Source organism: Pipistrellus hanaki, assembly GCF_964339955.1.
Source record: "Pipistrellus hanaki genome assembly, chromosome: 11".
In the NCBI taxonomy this organism is placed as follows: domain Eukaryota; kingdom Metazoa; phylum Chordata; class Mammalia; order Chiroptera; family Vespertilionidae; genus Pipistrellus; species Pipistrellus hanaki.
The window spans coordinates 14,582,028-14,601,361 of record NC_140513.1 but is presented as its reverse complement, the minus strand read 5'-3'; the positions used below and the strand labels follow the sequence as shown (position 1 = coordinate 14,601,361).

General features: G+C 39.5%; 1 protein-coding gene across 1 annotated transcript; it reads right to left on the bottom strand.

The window, feature by feature from the left end:
• Positions 1–4,979: 4,979 nt before the first annotated feature.
• On the bottom strand, positions 4,980–18,162 carry LOC311630266 (olfactory receptor 1J4-like; the record flags this gene model as incomplete). Its single annotated transcript, XM_084899132.1, has 2 exons — positions 4,980–5,808; positions 18,086–18,162. 2 exons carry the CDS (start codon positions 18,160–18,162, stop codon positions 4,980–4,982), a joined length of 906 nt encoding a protein of 301 aa, XP_084755258.1.
• Positions 18,163–19,334: the final 1,172 nt, after the last annotated feature.

Genomic DNA, 19,334 nt, shown 5'->3' with positions numbered 1-19,334 from the left:
TCTGACTGTCCGTTGGGGAGCTGTGTTTCCACAGCCAGAAGGACTGGACTCCTAGGGGACAGTGTTCTTGATTCTAGTCATGCCCTGGACTGCTTTCTTCTTGGCCATTATTCCAGCTGGTATAAATGATTTTTTCAACTTAACATTTTAAATTATTTTAAACATAGAGAAATATGGTAAAATGCCATATAAGGTTGGAAAAAGGCAGGTTTCCAATTGGAGTACGAAAACACAGAGTTTTTTCACATATTATTATTTATTATTATTGTATTATTTTTCAACATACGCACAGAAAACCAAACAACACACTTTCCATCTCTCTAAACATACTTTTGCCCTAACCTATAATTGGCTAATGTAGTGTCTGCCAGGTTATCTACTGGAAAGTTACTATTTTTTTTAAGTTACTATTTTAACCTTATAACTAATAGATAACATTTAGGTAGATATTTTGATACTAGACAAACATAACTTTTTCTTTACTAAAATTTCAACTCACTTGCATTTGACATCTATTGGTGATTCTTATATTAGAAAATTATTGTAAATGTTGTTGCCAGATATTATAATTCCATTAGAGGCCCAGTGCATGAAATGCGAGCAAATGGTAAGGCCCCTAGTGGGTGCCAGCTGCTGACCAAGGCCTCCCTTCCTTCTCCCAGCTTCCTGCCACAGGTGGGCCTCCCAACCTTTCTCTGGTTACCTGCCACCGCTGCCCCCTGCCCAGGACCTCCCTCTCTTCTCCTGGCTGTCCCTGCCCCCTGGTTGAACACCCAGCCAAATTCTGGGTGGAGGGGACAATTTCCATACTATGCTTTTATCATATAGGATTACTTCTTCTCGATTCATTACTTGTATTCTCTGATAAGAATAAAATGACGCTTTTTTCACACTCATTAGTGTTTTATTTATTAATTTGTCATTATAGACTCAGAAATTCTTATTCTTTGAGTTATAATCTGTTATCATTTATTACTCATTTTGAAACTTTAGTTGTACTTATTGACTACGAGGATTCTAAATGATCTCAGAGAAGCAAACTGGGAAATATATATAAAAAAACACAAGAAGCAGAAACTAGAAACTAAGAAGCTAAAGAAATATTTACTCACAGCAGGTCGGTCAGAAATGGGAGAGGAAGAATGGGTAATGGAAACAGTATAGATGTTGATATATGACCTATAATGTGCAATCTATTTATAAATTTTAGAATCCATGATTTCTAATTGATATCTCCAATTCAAGAACACCAGAGAGTTCTTTCACGACTCTTTCCCATGTACATAGCTCCCTATAGAGAGAGGGATTGCCTTTCCTCAATGTTTACTTATTTGATGAGTCTTTGGATACATGATGAGTTGTTTCAGAATCTTGACTTACACCACTGTCAATGACACACTAAGTACAACTTAAAACTTTATTGGCAGGTTTTTATTTTTATTTTTTTATTTTTATTGTGAGAGTATGTAGTGACAATTCTGGGTTCAAGAATACCCTTATATACCTTGTTTTTTAAACTTTAGCAATATATACTATTTCTCCACATTGATTTATAAATATGTCTATTCTTATTTTTTTCCCCAGTTGCAAAATACTAAGTTTTATTGATGTTCTATAGAGTTTTCTTTACTGGTCCTAGTAGGAGATATTGGTGTTGAGTGTCTTAAATGCCACCCAATTGTATACCTCCAATGGCTGACATGATAAATTTTATGTTTTGTATATTAAATTATAATTAAAAATTAAAGAGTAGGTAATAGATGATCTCTATATACTGTTATGGTACATAAAAGAATTTTAACAATAATAACAACATAATAATGTAGGATCAATATATAAATAAGGGGGAATGAAATAAAAAATATATTTGATTAAAGGGAAGAAGATAAGAGATAATAAAAGTAAAACAGTTATATAAATAAAAACAGTAATAAGCGAAATATAAATTTACATTTATTATATTTATGTTAGACTAGAGGCCTGGTGTATGAAATTTGTGCACTCAGGTGGGGGGATCTCTCAGCCCTGCCTGCAATCTCCAAAGTTCAGGACCCTTGGGGGGTGTCTGCCTGCCGGCTTAGGCTTGATCCCCCCAGGTAGGCCCAATCCCTCCAGGGTTTGGCTCCAAGCTGGAAGTCAGACATCCCTCTTGCAGTCTGGGACCCCTCACTTCTTACTGCCCACCTGCTGCAGAGGCAAGAGAGGCTCCTGCCACTGCTGCTGCACACGCCAGCCAGTTTTGGCTGAGCAGTGCTCTCCCTGTGGGAGCACACTGACCAGCAGGGACAGCTCCTGTGTTGGGCATCAGACCCTTGGTGGTCAGGGTGCCTCATAGCAACTGTTCATTCTGCTGGTTGTTCCACCATTTGGTTGATTTGCATATTAATAGATAAATAGATATCAATGGGCATACATATCAATAGATAAAATTCTCCACAAATATAATTGTTGCTTTACATAAAAAGAACAAATCCAACTTTATACTGATAGTGATAGATATGTCAAAGATATAAAGATATAGCAAACCTTAAAGTGATGGAAATAATACCATGTAAACACTAACAACGAGTAAGGGCCATCTTACTACCAATGCTATACTAGTATCTCTATCTCTATCTGTATCTTTACCTATACCTATATATATATATATATATCTATATCTAAAGATTTAGTTATATTATATCTGTACTAATATCACAAGTATACGAGGACCCATTGATAGATGTGTGCTATTAAATTATTTTTTTAAATGTATTTATAGAGTGTTGCTTTGGAGCAAATGCTAATTTTCAAAGTGTAATTCTTCTTGCCATGGCTGATTAAAGACTGCAAACCTCATTTTATTGAATGTGAATTGGAGGAGATGTATACAATCAGCTAGAAGCAAATTTGAGACAGCAAACAATAATCATTTTTAAAAAAAAGTTCAGCAGGAATGGATCATGATGGTAAATTATTAAATTTTCAATAACATAGTCTAAAAATACAATCTCACAGTTATAATTGTGTAAATTATTTTACAAAATAATTTGCATGATTTTTATAAGAGATTATGAACAAGTGTATAAGAATTATTAATAACCCACGTAGCAAATTTGACCAACTTGAACATTAACAGCAATTGTATATAACAACAGAATGCATATTCTAAGATTATATGGAGATGTCAACCATACAATAATTATAGAATTATTGTGCTCCTGACTGCAACAAGAAGATTTAGTGATTACCAGTCAAACCCTATTGACACACATCTCTAAGGCCTGTTTTATATCTCTGTTCCTCAGTCTGTAGATGAAGGGGTTCAGCTACCATATACATGACCAAAGCAATTATATCTTTGGAATCTCATAGTGAGGAGAAAGAGTAAACACCTACAGCCTCAGAGGTGAGAGAGGCTCCTGACACTGCTGCTGCACCCGCCAGCCATGAACCCGGCTTTTGGCTGAGCAACGCTCACCCTGTGGGAGAGTACTGACCACCAGGCGCAGCTCCTGTGTAAGCATCCGACCCCTGGTGGTCAGGGTGCATCATAGTGTATGGTTATTCCACTGTTTGGTCAATTTGCATATTAATAGATAAATAGATATCTATGGGCATGTATATCAATAGATAAAAAGTGTCTCGTAGTATAAAAACACCACAGAGAGATAGGAGCCACAGGTCGAAAAGGCTTTAAATAGTCTCTTAGTGGAGGGCACCCTCAGGATGATGTTTCCTATATGGACATAAGAGTCCAAAAGGCAGGAAGAAAATCATTTCTCCCTTAGTGAAGATGACCATTCATTGAGGGAGATGTCTGAGCAGCTTACCTTCAGGAGCACAGCAAAATCACAGAAGTGGGTAATGATATTATTGACACCAAAGGATAGTCGGACCAATAGGATGGTGTGCAGGAAATCATGGACACAGGAGAGAATCCAGCACCAGCCACCAACAGCACACTGAGGCTGACAGGTGGCCATTTACCTGTCATATGCCATCACAGCCAGAAGAAAATTGTCAAGACCAACAAAAAGTATGTAAAGATACCATTGAGAAATGCATCCTATATAGGAGATGGATTGTTGTGGAGACTGCATGTTCATAAGCATCTTTGGGACAAAACAGAGGAAAGAGAAATGTCAGAGAAGGCCAAGTGGCTGAAAAAGAAGTACATGGGCGTGTGCAGGCGGGAGTCCAGCCTGTTAGCAAGCACAGCTGTGATGTTGGAAACCACTCTTGCCTCCATAGCAGCACTAAGGAGAAGCAAACCAAGTGGTAAGGAGCAGCAAGCAGGTGAGCAACAAGAAGCGAGGGGTCCTGGAATCAGAGAGGGATGTCCAACTGCTGGCTTAGGCCCAAACCCCCAACCCCTAGTGTGTGCAACTAAGCCATTAGTCGAACATTCCCGAGAGTTCATGAGCTGCCAGAGGGATGTCTGATTGAAAGCTTAGGCCCATTCCCCCATGGAGCAGGTCTAAGTCAGTAAGTGAACATCCCCTGAGTAGTCCCTGACTGTGAGTAGGTACTGACCAGGCCAAGTGACCCCCATCCTAATTCACGAATTTTTGTGCACCAGGCCTCTAGTATTTCATAAGAGACAATGGGTAAGTGCCAAATAATAATTAATTATTAACAATCCAAGAAGCAAATATGACCTAGGTGACATATTAATAAAACTTAATAAAACTTATACATGACAACACAATGTATATTCTATTAACGTGTTTTTTTTTAAATATATATATTTTATTGATTTTACACAGAGAGGAATTGAGAGGAATAGAGAGTTAGAAACGTCAATGAGAGAGAAACATCGACCAGCTGCCTCCTGCACACCCTCCACTGAGGATGTGCCCACAACCAAGGTACATGCCCTTGACCGGAATCGAACCTGGGACCTTTCAGTCTGCAGGCCGATACTCTATCCACTGAGCCAAACTGGTTTCGGCTCTATTAATGGTTAATGGAGATGACAAGAATAAATAATTTTAGTTCTATGTCCTTGTGCTCCTGATTGCAACAAGAAAATCTGGTGATTGACACTTTAAAAAGCTAATTCTATTCATACACATCTCTAGGGACTGTTTTATATCTCTGTTCCTCAGGCTGTAGATGAAAGGGTTCAGCATGGGGGTAACTACTGTATACATGACAGAAGCAATTATGTCCTTGGAACCCCATGATGAGGAGAAAAAATAAACACCAGCAAGTGTCCCATAAAATAAAGACACAACAGAGAGATGGGAGCCACAGGTAGACAAGGCTTTAGAGAGTCTCTTAGTGGATGGTGCCCTCAGGATGATGGTCCCTATACGAATGTATGAGCCCAAAACAATGCTCAATGGCAGAGAGTAAATCATTCCTCCTTCAGTGAAGATGACCAGATTATTGAGGGAGATGTCTGAGCAGCTCAGCTTCAGAAGCGCAGTGAGGTCACAGAAGAAGTGGATGATGGTATTTTCAGCATAGAAAGACAGTTGGACGAAGAGGAGGTTATGAATAAGAGCATGGACACAGGCAACCATCCAGGATCCAGCCACCAGCAACATGCACAGTGCCTGACTCATGATTGTGGAATAGTGCAAAGGGTGACAGATGGCCACATACCTGTCAAATGCCATCACAGCCAGAAGAAAATTGTCAAAACTAATGAAAAGCATGAAGAAATACATCTGAGAAATGCATCCCTCATAGGAAATGGATTGTTGCTGAGTCTGCATGTTCATGAGCATCTTAGGGACAATGACAGAGGAAAGAGAAAAGTCAGAGAAGGCCAAGTGGCTGAGGAAGAAGTACATGGGCGTGTGCAGGTGGGAGTCCAGCCTGATGAGCAGGTTGCCCAGCACCGTGGTCAGGTACATGCCCAGGAACAGGGTGAAGAACACGCCCTGCTGCCCTGGTGGGATGGGGAGCCCCAGGAGGAGGAACTGGGACACGCTGCTCTGGTTCTCCGACCTCATGCAGCTTTTCAATCTGCTGGGGAAAAAGAAGGTGTCAGAATTTCAGGAGCTGGGATAGGATGGCCAGGACCATCACATCTTATACTGTTATTCTCTAGGAACGTCACCTTAAAATACTTCCATAATAGTAATTCCACCTGTGGATGTAAACATCTTCCCTCTATTGCAGTCTGGTTCCAGGAATACATTATCCCCTATGTTGTAGTTAACAAGACATCAGCACCCAGAGGATGGAGGGGGTTTCCTGTGTTAATCAACCATTACTTTTGACATCATGCCTGTATCAGAACCTCTTCTAAGGACTGAAATGCAGCAGTATACAAAAAAAGGTCCCCACTTCTATGGCATTAGATCTTGATGAGCATGGAGGGATTATTTCTACACCAGGCCAGAGCCAAACCATAATAATTCACTGTGGCAGAAATAGAAGGTGAGCCCTGCAAAGTGGTGTCATTTGTTTCTGCCTGAAAGTAGCGTGAGATTCCAGTGCTCAGTGGGAGTTTGGAATATAATCACACTCCTCCTGTGAACCTGCCGGGCCCCATTAACCCACAGCTAATGTAAATTCAGGGACAGTCTAGAAATGGGTGGCCATCGAAAACCACTTGATGTCAGAATAGATCCAATACAGGATAATTCACAAACTATACTTTATAATCACGCTGAGGTTTTTATTGAACATTTGGGTACTCGGCTAGAGACCTTACCTTATCTTTCCTAATAAAATCCACTCAGCAATCTTATATGCTCTGATTTTTAAACAATATATTTTTATTGATCTCATGGAAGTTGGGAGAGGAAGGGAGATAGAAACATCAATGATGAGAGAGGATCATTGATTATCTGCCTCCTCCATATTTGCCAACTCCCCCTACTGGGGATCAAGCTCATAAGCCAGCCATGTGCCCTCACAGGGAATTAAAGTGTGACCTCATGGTTCATAGGTCAATGCTCAACCACTGAGCCAATGCAGCTGGGCACATTCCCAGATTTTATAACCTCTTCACAGGCTATATTAAGAATTTGTTTTCTTTTACCTATTTTAGCTTTTAAGAAATAAAAATATAAATCACACCAATATGTAGTCACAGTATACATTAGGGGACAGAAGGGCATATAAGCACACTTATGGGCATATATATACTTGTGTGTATATCTGTATCTAAATATATGTGATATGTAATGTTTATAAATGGATATATATGTATTATCATTTTCTCTATATGAAATATTTCCAGTTATTAGCTAATTCTTCGGGTTCTATCTAATATATCTTTGTGATCAGTAACTTTACACATGGAAACTTCCCTTTTCTTGCTTATGGGAATCAAAAACAACATATTATTTTAGAGCTGTGAGGACCAAAAGTTGTCAAAAATTCTTGGTCCTCTTTCGAGGTAATTTCTTTTCTTCATATTTATATTCTTTCCAACTGATAATAAATTTTCAAATACATTAACTTTTTTATGCAATAACTATTTACTGAGAATCTGTGTAAGATTCACAGAAACAAGGAAACTGAGGCCAAAAATTTATGTAACTTGCCCTAGCTGGTTTGGCTCAGTGGATAGAGCATTGGCTTGCATACTGAAGGTCCCTGGTTCAATTCTGATCAAGTCCAGCTACCCTGGCTGCAGACTCCTTCCCAGTCTGAGCCCTGATCCGGGGTGCATGCAGGAGGCAATCAATTGATATGTTTCTCTCATATCATTATTTCTCTCAGTCTTTCCCTCTTTCTTTCACTCTCTCTAAAATCAAAGGGAAAAATATCCTCCAGTGAGGATTAAAAAAATTATGTAACTTTCCCAAGGTCTCACTGCTATACAGTGGTGATTCTGCCCTATAACTTCACAAGCATGATACCTAGAGTTTATTTTGCTTTGATGTTTAATAAAGTAAAGAGGAGGTTATAAAATTCTGAGCAGTCATTTGGGTACATGGAAATGAGAACATATTTGTTTTATAGAATCAAGGAGAGACCTGGCTAGTTTGGCTCGGTGGATAGAGTCTTGTCCTGGGGACTGAAGGGTCCCAGGTAGGATTCTGGTCAAAGGCACATACTTGGATTGTGGGCTTGATCCCCAGTAGGGGACATGCAGGAGGTAGCTGATTCTTATCATTGATGTTTCAATCTCTCTTCCTCTCCCTCTCCCTCTTTGAAATCAATAAAAATATATATTTTTAAAAAGAAACAAGGAGAGGCTTTGAGTGTTGTTATCTCAGCTAATGGTGCCCCAGAAGGAAGACACTTAAGAACATTCTTGAGGTCGTAAATGCAGCTCACATACAGAGATGCACACTACACACACACACACACACACACACACCTCTGCACTTGATTTGAGGATTCTATTCACCAATGCCCATATCCCCATTCTAAGGGAAGTATAGCCTCACTGTGGTTTAATTAAGTGACAGAGGAGAAGGGTATTGCCACATCCCCATTTTAAGGGTAGGATAATCTATCTGTGGTTTAACACATGAACACTCATATACATGCATACAAGTAATAAATAACAAACTAAGTGAGACATGCACAACACTCACTGATGTACCATTCACCCACAAACACACTAACACACCTGACTCATGAAAACTCAACTCACCACATATATATCACCTACATACATACTACATACACGCACCAAAAACACAGAAGACCACAAACTATTCAAAAACCTCACAAGAAACACAAACCAGTAACACATATGATCCCCCAGCCACACTCATACAGCAAGTAGCACATGTGCCCCTATTAATCAGAGAAATGTCCCCCCCCTTCTGTTCATCCCTTTCTTGGGGGAGGGCAGTTAGCATAGAACAGTTAAGCCTGTTTAATCACAGGCATCATATTAAAATATCCCAATACCCCATGCAAGTGATCACACACACTGTCATGTACACAGAGAAAACCCAACAGCACACCTTTGTGCTCTAAGCATGAGTGTCTCACCCACAGACACAGCAGCCCACATTGCTGAGCAGAGGTGTGAGCCCTCTCTGACCTGACCTGACCTTGGTTCCTTGTGAGGTGGCCATCTTCTTGTCTAGAGCAGAGACAATCACCTCACTCCCAGTGGTCAGTTGTGATGCCAGTGTTTATGATCACAGACATGAATCAGGAATCCCTAATTACACGCTTGGAGGTCATAACTTATACTATGTGTGCTAAAACAGGACTGTGGTTCACATACATAGCACACACATACAATTATTAAATAGCATGTACACAAGCATACACAATACATACATAAACACATAGTCATGGACACAGAGTCTCATACCATGAGCCCACTAGCACTCAGGCAGATCCATCACCAAGAGCAGATGTGCAGCTCCTCTCACCTGGGCTCATCATTGGTGAGTTCAGACATCTTCTGCTCCAGACTGTTGGCCATATCATACCAACAGTTTTCTTCAGGAGACCTCACACCAGACACACAGAAGCAACATCTGGGACCTTGGCACTTCTACAGACTTTCTTTTTCCTTAACCAGCTCCAGAGAGTTGAGTCGAAAGGTAACACTTAACTGCTAATGAGAGACTGCAAGCAAGTCCCCAAGCTTGTGGCTAATTTCTTACTGGTTTTTGGAGAGCTGTGTGTCCAAGGGCCAGAGGGAATAGAGTCCTGGGGGACAGTGTCCCTTAGTCCAGTCATGCCCTGGACGCCTTTCTTCTTTGGCATTGTTCCAGCTGGGACAAAGGATATTTCCACTTTTTGTTTTGAAATGATTTTAAAGATACAGAAAAGTTTTAAAAAAATGGTATGAAGAAAATCTTGACAGGCATTGCTCAGATTCCATAATGGTTAACATTTTACTATGTTTACCATTTGTTTGTATGTGTATATGTATCTTTCAGGCTTTAATTCTCAGTAGATATCAGTAGATATACCACAGTACATATTATTACATGGCAATATAATATAATATACTATTAATTTTTCCAGTGAATAGTGTTTTCATTGGCTATGGTTTTATCTGCCAGGTTATCTACTGTAAAGTTACAGATTTTATAGGTATGATTTTAACCTTGTAATTAAAAGGTATAATTTATGTAGATACTTTGGTATGATATAAACATAACATTTTTCTTATTAAAATTTTACCCACTCACTTTAATGATTCTTATATGACAAAATTACTGCAAATGTGGTAGTCAATTGGTAGCTCTTTATAAATTCTATAATTTCTTATATTAGTTGTATTCTATAAGAAGGAACTTATCTTTTTTCTCTACTCATTTGTGTGTTTTTGTTTTTTAATCCTTAGCAGAGGATATTTTTTTCCAGTGATTTGAGGAAGAGTAGAATGGAAGGGAAAAAGGGAAGAGAGAGAGAGAGAGAGAGAGAGAGAGAGAGAGAGAGAGAGAGAGAGAGAGGGAGGGAGGGAGGGAGGGAGGGAGGGAGAGAGAGAGAGAGAGAGAGAGGGAGGGAGAGAGAGAGAGAGAGAAAGAAAGAGAGAGAGAAACTTCATCTGTGAGTGACACATTGATGGTTGCCTTCTGAACATGCCCCAAGCGGGGCCAGCGATCAATCCTACAATCCTGGTACATGATCTTGACTGTGTATGGAACCTACCACCCTTTGGCCCTCTGATGGAAGCTCTAATAACTTAGCCACACTTTTCAGGGCTGCATATATTATTTCTGATTGGTGTTTTGGAATTCTTAGGACATATTCCCATAAGTGGGATCACTAGATCAGAAAGCAGTTCTTTTAAAAAAATTTTGAGGAAACTCCATACTGTTTTCCACAATGGCTGCACCTAATTTAAACAAATTAAATTAAGTTTAATTTTTAAACTTAAACTTCTTCTGCATTCCCAAAAATAGTGAACTAGGGTTTTCCTTTCTACACATCCTCACCAGTACTTGTTTGCTGATTTATCAATGATAGCTATTCTGGCAGGTGTAAAGTGAAATCTCATTATCATTTTAATTTTCATCTCTCTGATCATTAGAGACATTGGGCATCTTTTCATATGTCTATTGGCCATAAGTACTAGTATGCCCTCTTTGGAAAAGTGTCTTTTTTGTATCCTTTGCTCAATTTTTAACTTGATTGCTTGTGTACATGAGAGTTGTAGGTGTTCTTTATATATTTGGAAAATTAACCGCTTATCAGATGTATCATTGGAGATGTATTATTGGACATGTTCTCCCATACAATGGGTTCCCCTTTCATTATGTTGATGGTGTCTTTTGCTGTGCTGAAGCTTTTTATTTTGATTTAATCTCATTTGTTTATTCTTTTCTTTGTTCCTTTTGTCCCAGGGCAGTGGTCGGCAAACTCATTAGTCAACAGAGCCAAATATCAACAGTACAATGATTGAAATTTCTGTTGAGAGCCAAAATTTTTAAACTTAAACTTCTTCTAATGCCACTTCTTCAAAATAGACTCATCCAGGCCATGTTATTTTGTGGAAGAGCCACACTCAATGGGCCAAAGAGCCTCATATGGCTCGCCAGCCGCAGTTTGCCGATCATGGTCCTAGGGGATATATCAGCAAAAAAAAAATCGCTACAAGAGATGTGTGAGACTTTATTGTCTATCTTTTCTTCTAAGATGTTTATGATTTTGGACTTACATGTGAGTCTTTTATCCATTTTGAGCTTATTTTTGTGTCTGGTGTAAGTTGGCAGTCCGTTTTCATTTTTCTTCATGTACCTGTCCAATTTTCCCAATACCATTTGTTGAAGAGACTGTCTTTCCTCCATTGTATGTTCTTGCATCCTTTGTCAAATACTAATTGATTATAAAGACGTGGGTCAATTTTTGGACACTCTATTCTGTTCCATTGATCTATATGCCTGTTCTAATGCGAGTACAGGTTGCTTTGAATACCATAGCCTTGTAGTATAATTTCATATACAGAATTATGATACCTTTAGTTTTGTTCATCTTTCTCCAGATTGCAGAGGATATATGGGGTCTATTTTGGTTCCATATAAATTTTGGGAATATTTGTCTACATCTGGATAATATGTCACTGGTATTTTAAAAGGAATTTCGTTGGGTAATAGGGACATTTTAATGATGATAATTATTCCAATCTATGAACATAGTGTATGCTTACACTTATTTGTATCTTTCTCAGTTTCTTCCTTCAATGTCCTATAGTTTTCCAAGTACAGGTCTTTTACCTTCTTGTTTAAATTTGTTGCCATGTACCTTATTTTTGTTGTTGTAGCAGGAGTAAATGGGATAGTTTTCTTATATTCTCTTTTGGATAGTTCTTTATTGGTGTATAAAAATGTCACCAATTTCTGGATATTATTTTTGAATTCTGCTACTTTGCTGAACTCATGTATTAGTTCTAGTAGATTTCTGGTGAAGATTTTAGGTTTTCTATGTACATTGTCATGCCACCTGGAATAATAACAGTTTTGCTTCCTCCTTTCCAATTTTGATGCCTTTTATTTTTTCTTGTCTGAATGAAGACTTGCAGTTCTATGTTGAAAAGGAGTGGTGAAAGCAGACATCCCTGTTTTATGGCTGATCTTAAAGAAAATACATATTTTTTTTTGTCTATTGAGCATTTTGTTGGCTGTACATTTTTCATGTATGGCTTTACTTATGTTGAGTTGTGATCCCGTTATTGCCACTTTTCTGAGAGTTGATATAATAAACTAGAGGCCCAGTACACAAAATTCAGGCAATGGGTATGTGTCCCTCAGCCCAGCCTGCACCCTCTCCAATCTGGGACCCCTCGAGGGATGTCCAAATGCCATATTGGGATGCCAGTGGACAGTTGGACATCCCTCTCACAATCCAGGACTGCTGGCTCCCAACTGCTCACCTGCCTGCCTTCCTGATTGCCCCTAACCACTTCTGCCTGCCAGCCTGATCACCCCCTAACTACTCCTCTGCCAGCCTGATTGATGCCTAACTGCTCCCCTAACAGCTTGTTTGCCCCTTACTGCCCTCCCCTGTAGGTCTGTTCTCCCCCCTCCCCTCAACTGTTCTCTCCTTCAGGCCTGTTGACCCCTAACTGCCATTCCTTGCAGGCTTATTTATGCCCAACTGCCTTCCCTTGCTGGCCTTGTCCCTCCCAACTGCCCTCCGCTGCTGGCCATCTTGTGGTGGCCATCTTGTGTCCACATGGGATAAGCCACCTTGTGTGTTTGAGTGATGGTCAATTTGCATATGACTCTTATTAGATAGGATTATCAGATAGGATAGAGGTGGTACCCGGTGGGGGCCAGCTGGTTTGCCTTGAAGGGTGTCCCGGATCATGGTGGGGATTCCCTTGGGCCATGGGGCAGCCTGAGCGGGGGACCTATGGTGGTTTTCAAACCAGCCATGCCCCTGGCAACCCAAGTGGAGGCCCAGGTATCTGGGATTTATTTATCTTCTATAATTGAAACTTTGTAGCCTTTAGTGTAGGCCTGGGCCTGCCAGGTTGTGTGGAAAGTTTGGCTTTCTCCATTGCCAGAGAAGGGGCAACTCAAGCCTCTTGCTCTCTCTTTGGCCACAGCCATCTTGGTTGGGTTAATTTGCATACTCACTCCTAATTGGCTGGTGGGTGTAGCAATGTGACATTTAATTTGCATATTACTCTTTTATTATACAGGATGGTTGCTGGGTTTTATCAAATGCTTTTTTATGCATACATAAATAAGATCATGTGCTTTTTATTTTTCATTTTGTTTGGGTGATGTGTCCCATTATTGATTTGCTAATATTGTACCAATATTTCATCCCTGGAATAAATCGCATTTAATCATGGTGTATGATCTTTGTAATGCATTGCTGGATCCATTTGGTCAAATTTTGTAAGGATTTTAGCATCTACATTTAACAGAGATACTGGCCTATAACTTTTTATTTTATATTATTTTAGTGACTTTATATAGTTTTGCAATTAAGATAATGTTAGCTTCATTACAAGAACTAATTAATTTTTTGCATATTTGGTAAAATTTTCCAGTGAAGCCATGCAGTCAAGAACTTTTTTTTGGCCGAGACCGGTTTGGCTCAATGGATAGAGCGTCGGCTTGGGGACCAAAGGGTCCCGGGTTCGATTCCGGTCAAGGGCATGTACCTTGATTGCGGGCATATCCCCAGTGGGGGATGTGCAAGAGGCAGCTGATCAATGACTCTCTCTCATCGATGTTTCTAACTCTCTATCTCTCTCCCTTCCTCTCTGTACAAAATCAATAAAATATATTAAAAAAAAAAAAAAAAGAACTTTTTTTGGCTTTTTTTATTATTTATTTATTTATTTTAAATAAATATTTATTGTTAAGATTATTACAATTGTTTCTCCTTCCCCACCCCCCATAGCTACCCTCCATCTTATTATCTCTTGTTTTGAGTTTTTTTAAATTACTTATTTAATTGTATTATTTGTTATTGGTGCATTTCATTTTTCTGATTCTTCCTTATTGAATTTTGGAAGATTGTATGTTGCTAGGAATTTGTCCACTTCAGTTAGGTTGTCCAATTTGTTGGCATTTAATTTTCATAGTCCTTTTTTATACTACTTTCTGTGATGTCAGTTGTTAATGTCTCTTTTATTTCTTATTTTAATGTCTTTGATTGATTTCCTTCTGCCCAACCACCCTCCCCATACCCTATGTCTTTTAATTGGAGGAAATAATCCATTTACATTAGTAGGTATTATTGATAGCTACTTGTTTCTTGCCGTTTTTTTCTTTTATCTATGTTCCTGTCTAGAATATGTATTTTCTTATCCTCAAAGCAGTATCTTCAACATTTCTTGCAGTGCTGGTTTGGTGGTAATAAATAAAGACTTGGAATTCTTTATTTTGCTTTACCTGGGATAATGTGGTCCAAATCTCCCCAGTGGACAGAATCCCCACTGATTCCAAACATCAGATCCTACACAGGCACCTACTCAAGTCTCTGTTGCTCTAGATTGGGATCCCTGTGTGTAGTTGAGACTCTATGCTTCTAGGGGAGGGAGCTCCATGCTTGCGATATTACTGTGGCTTTTCAGCACAACCACACATTTATGAGAAGGCTCTCCCGTTTACCATCACCACACTTATTACCATCCTCCATATGATTTCTAATGTACTCTTTGGTTGTAATATTCAGATTAGCTATCTTTGAATTGTTTTTCTAATTGATTGCTCTGCAGTTTAGTTGCAAATCTAATTTGGGGCTGAAAGGTTGTAGCTATAGCTTTCAACTAATCTGCAGATAATCTTGTAATCTCTAGTGTTTTAATATTTGATCAGTTGGCTAATGTGGTGTCTGCCAAGTTCTCTACAGAAAAGTCACAATTTTCTCCATGTTCTATTTTAAACTTGTAATTAATAGATATCATTTGGTTAGATATCTTGATATTATATAAGCATAACTTTTCCTTATTAAATTATCACCCATTATAATTAACATGTATTGAAAATTCTTATATGACAAAATTATTGAAAACATTGAGGTGAAATGGTGATTCTTCTAATTCTTTCGCATCTTTTTTTGTTTATTAGTTTCTTCCCCTATAAGAAAAACTTACCCTAATTCCCCAGTCATATTTTTTTTTATTTATTCATTTATATCATTATGGGTTCTTATTCTCTGAGTAATAATCTATTACCATTGTTATTCACTTTGAAATGTTCTGTGTGGTACTCATAGAATCTAGTTCAAGACTGAGGTGGAGAGAATGGTGAATAGCCCTGAACAGTGTTGCTAAGGGGTTACAGCTTCAACCTGCACACTGAATGGTTGCAGGTTCAATTCCAGATCATGGGCATCTTTATTACCTATACTACACTAGTATCTACATCTGTATCTATATTTATTTATATCTGTACTAGGGGCCCAGTGTATGAAGATTTGTGCACTGGGGTGTGTTCCTTAGTTCGACCTGCACCCTCTCCAATATTTGAGCTCTTAGGGGAGCCTTCTCCAATCTGAGAGTATCTGTCTGTCTTTGCAATCATATGAGCGAATTGTCTGAGACCCCAACCCAGTTTGGTTTGTTGCTCACAGAATAATAGAGGCTTTTTTTTGTCTTTGCTTCATTGATGGAGATTTCCTGGACATTTTAGGATATCTTCCCTTTAATTTTTCCTAGACACTCTGATTTTACTTATGTCTCTCACCTTTGCTTTTCCTCCATCCCCCACTGCAACAGTAACTTGCTCCATGCTCACTTTGCTCTAGTGTCTAGGACTATAGCCAGCAAACTACGGCTCACGAGCCACATGTGGCTCTTTGGCCTCTTGAGTGTGGTTCTTTCACAAAATAGCATGGCCTGGGCGAGTCTATTTTGAAGAAGTGGCATTAGAAGAAGTTTAAAAAAATTGACCCTCAAAAGAAATTTCAATCATTTTACTATTGATATTTGGCTCTGTTGACTAATAAGTTTTCCAACCACTGGTCTAGGAGAAACATTTACGATTCCCAGCATTCCTGGTGCTACTCTTGCTCTGGCCTTCCAGTCTGGTCCTTGGGCTGCCACCAGAACTACTATTCCCAGAATTCCTGGTGCTCCTGGAGCTCCTTTCCTGCTCTGTCTCCTTCCTGTGGCCTCCCTCCAAGCCTCCAGCTCTCTCTCTCTCTGCTCTCCATCATGTGGCTTGGGGAACACTTGCCAAGTTCCCCAATCCATTCCACTCTCTACTGGCTCTCCCGCTCTGCTCTCCACCCAGCACCTGTAAAGTTAATTTGCATACTCAGTCCTGATTGGCTTTTGTGCATAGTAGAGGTACGGTCAACTTACATGTTTCTCTTTTATTATATAGGATATGTATGTATACTCCTATGAAAAGTCAATGAGGTGTTCAGGTAGGACCCTTTACTAAAAACATTTTCCTAATTATAAATAAAGTGGTATGATCTTAAATGCATTTTTGAAAAGTCTCTGTATGTTTAACAGCCTTGCTTTGTAGCACATAACAATTTTCATATGTAATTACTCATTATGGCTGATTGCAGTCTCCCAACGTGAGGTAACTGATTATGCAGTGGGAAGAGATGTGCACAATCAGCTTGAAGCCAACTAAACCAGCATAAAGAAATTAGTTCAAAAATGAACAAGTGAATATATAAAGTTCACAAGAAGCAGAATATGATGAGAAATAAGTGAGTCTTGTATAACATAAAATAAAAAATACATCAGCAAAAAATGACATATAGCAAATCCACAAATTATAAATGTGCAACATGTTCTGCATAGGATTTTACATATGTCTCATAAGAGATGGTGAACAAATGAAAAACATCAATTAAGAAAAATGAATTATTAACAATTTCAGTAGCAAACATGACCTAGTTGACATATTAACAATACTTGTACCAGGCAACAAAATGCATATTCTATTAAAGTTATATGGAGATGTTGATCATACAATAATTTTAGGTCTATCACACGGTGCTCCTGACTGCAATAAGATGATTTAGTGATTACCAGTTAAGGAACTTAAACTTACTGACACATATCACTAAGGCCTGTTTTATATCTCTGTTCCTCAGGCTATAGATGAAGGGGTTCAGCATGGGGGTAACTACCGTATACATGACCGAAGCAATTATATCTTTGGAACCCCATGATGAGGAGGAAAAGTAAACACTTGCAGCTGTCCCATAATATAACAGCACCACAGAGAGATGGGAGCCACAGGTAGACAAGGCTTTAGAGAGTCTCTTAGTGGAGGGCACCCTCAGGATGATGGTGCATATACGGATATAAGAGCCCAAAATAACACCAAAAGGGAGGAAGAAAATTATTCCTCCCTCAGTGAATAGGACCAGCTCATTGAGGGAGATGTCTGAGCAGCTCAACTTCAGAAGCACAGCAAAGTCACAGTAGAAGTGGGTGATGATATTATTGGCACCAAAGGACAGCCGGACCAATAGGAGAGTGTGCAGCACATCATGGGCACAGGAAAGAATCCAGGAGCCAGCCACCAGCAGCACACAGAGCCCCTCCCTCATGATGGTGGTGTAGTGCAGAGGATGACAGATGGCCACATACCTGTCATATGCCATCACAGCCAGAAGAAAGTTGTCAAGACCAACAAAAAGTATGAATAAATGCAACTGAGAAATGCATGCCACATAGGAAATGGATTGTTGCTGAGTCTGCATGTTCATGAGCATATTTGGGACAACAACAGAGGAAAGAGAAAAGTCAGAGAAGGCCAGGTGGCTGAGGAAGAAGTACATGGGCGTGTGCAGGCGGGAGTCCATCCTGATGAGCAGGATGATGAGCAGGTTGCCCAGCACCGTGGTCAGGTACATGCCCAGGAAAAGGGTGAAGAACATGCCCTGCTGCCCTGGTGGGATGGGGAGCCCCAGGAGGAGGAACTAGGAAACGCTGCTCTGGTTCTCAGGCCTCATGCTGCTCTTCTGTCTGCTGGGGATGAAGAAGGTGTGGGAATCTCAGGAACCTAGAAAGGACAACCAGATCCATCACATCTTTTACTGTCATTTTCTGGAAAAACTATGAATTGTTCAATTCCTTCGTATTAATTTCTCACACCTGTGGATGTATGCATCTTCCCTCTCTCCCAGTCTGGCTCCAGGAAAACATTAAACCCCAAAGTAGTCCACAACCTCATTGCACAGTAACACGAAGGGGTTCTTTGTTTTATTCAACCATTACTTTTAACATCAAGTTTTTGTTGGGACCTCTACTAAGGACTGAGGTAATATCTATACCTAGCCAGAGCCAATCCCTAATAATTCACTGTGGCAGAAACAGAAGATGAGCCCCAGAAACTGTTATCAGTTGTAAGTGCCTTAAAATAACATGAGACTCCCGGACTGAGATGGGCTTCTTAGAGCATTTTTTAAAATTTTTCTTTATTGATTATGGTATCACATAATTGTCCTCATCCCTCCATTCTCATCCCAAACCCCTCTCCACGCATGCCCCCACCCCCGTTGTCCATGACCACTGGTTTGGCTTATATGCATGCACACAAGTCCTTTGGCTAATCTCTCCCCCTTACCCCCACCCTCCCCTACCTTCCCTCTGAGATTTGACAGTCTGATCGGTGCTTTCCTGTCACTGGGTCTGTTTTTGTTCTTCAGTTTATGTTGTTCATTATTTCCCCTAGATGTGTGAGATCATGTAATATAAGAAATACACTTATAAGAACGGAAAATAAGACAAGCCATGATGGTAATGCAGAGAGGCAAATGAATCAGTCTGTAGTGGGTTTCTTTCTGGGCTAACAGTTCTTTTAAGTCCCATTTTTACACTCCTCCTGTGAATCTGCCGGGTCTCACTGACCCACAGCTTTAAACTCACGAACACTCTCAAATGGGTGGCCATTTAAAAGCACTTCGTGCCAGACTAGTTCTAAAGCCAAAGTAGTCCACATATTATCTTTTATAATATTTTTGAACATTTAGTACAATATTTGGTTATTGGCCTAAGGATTTACTCACATTTTCTAATGAAATTC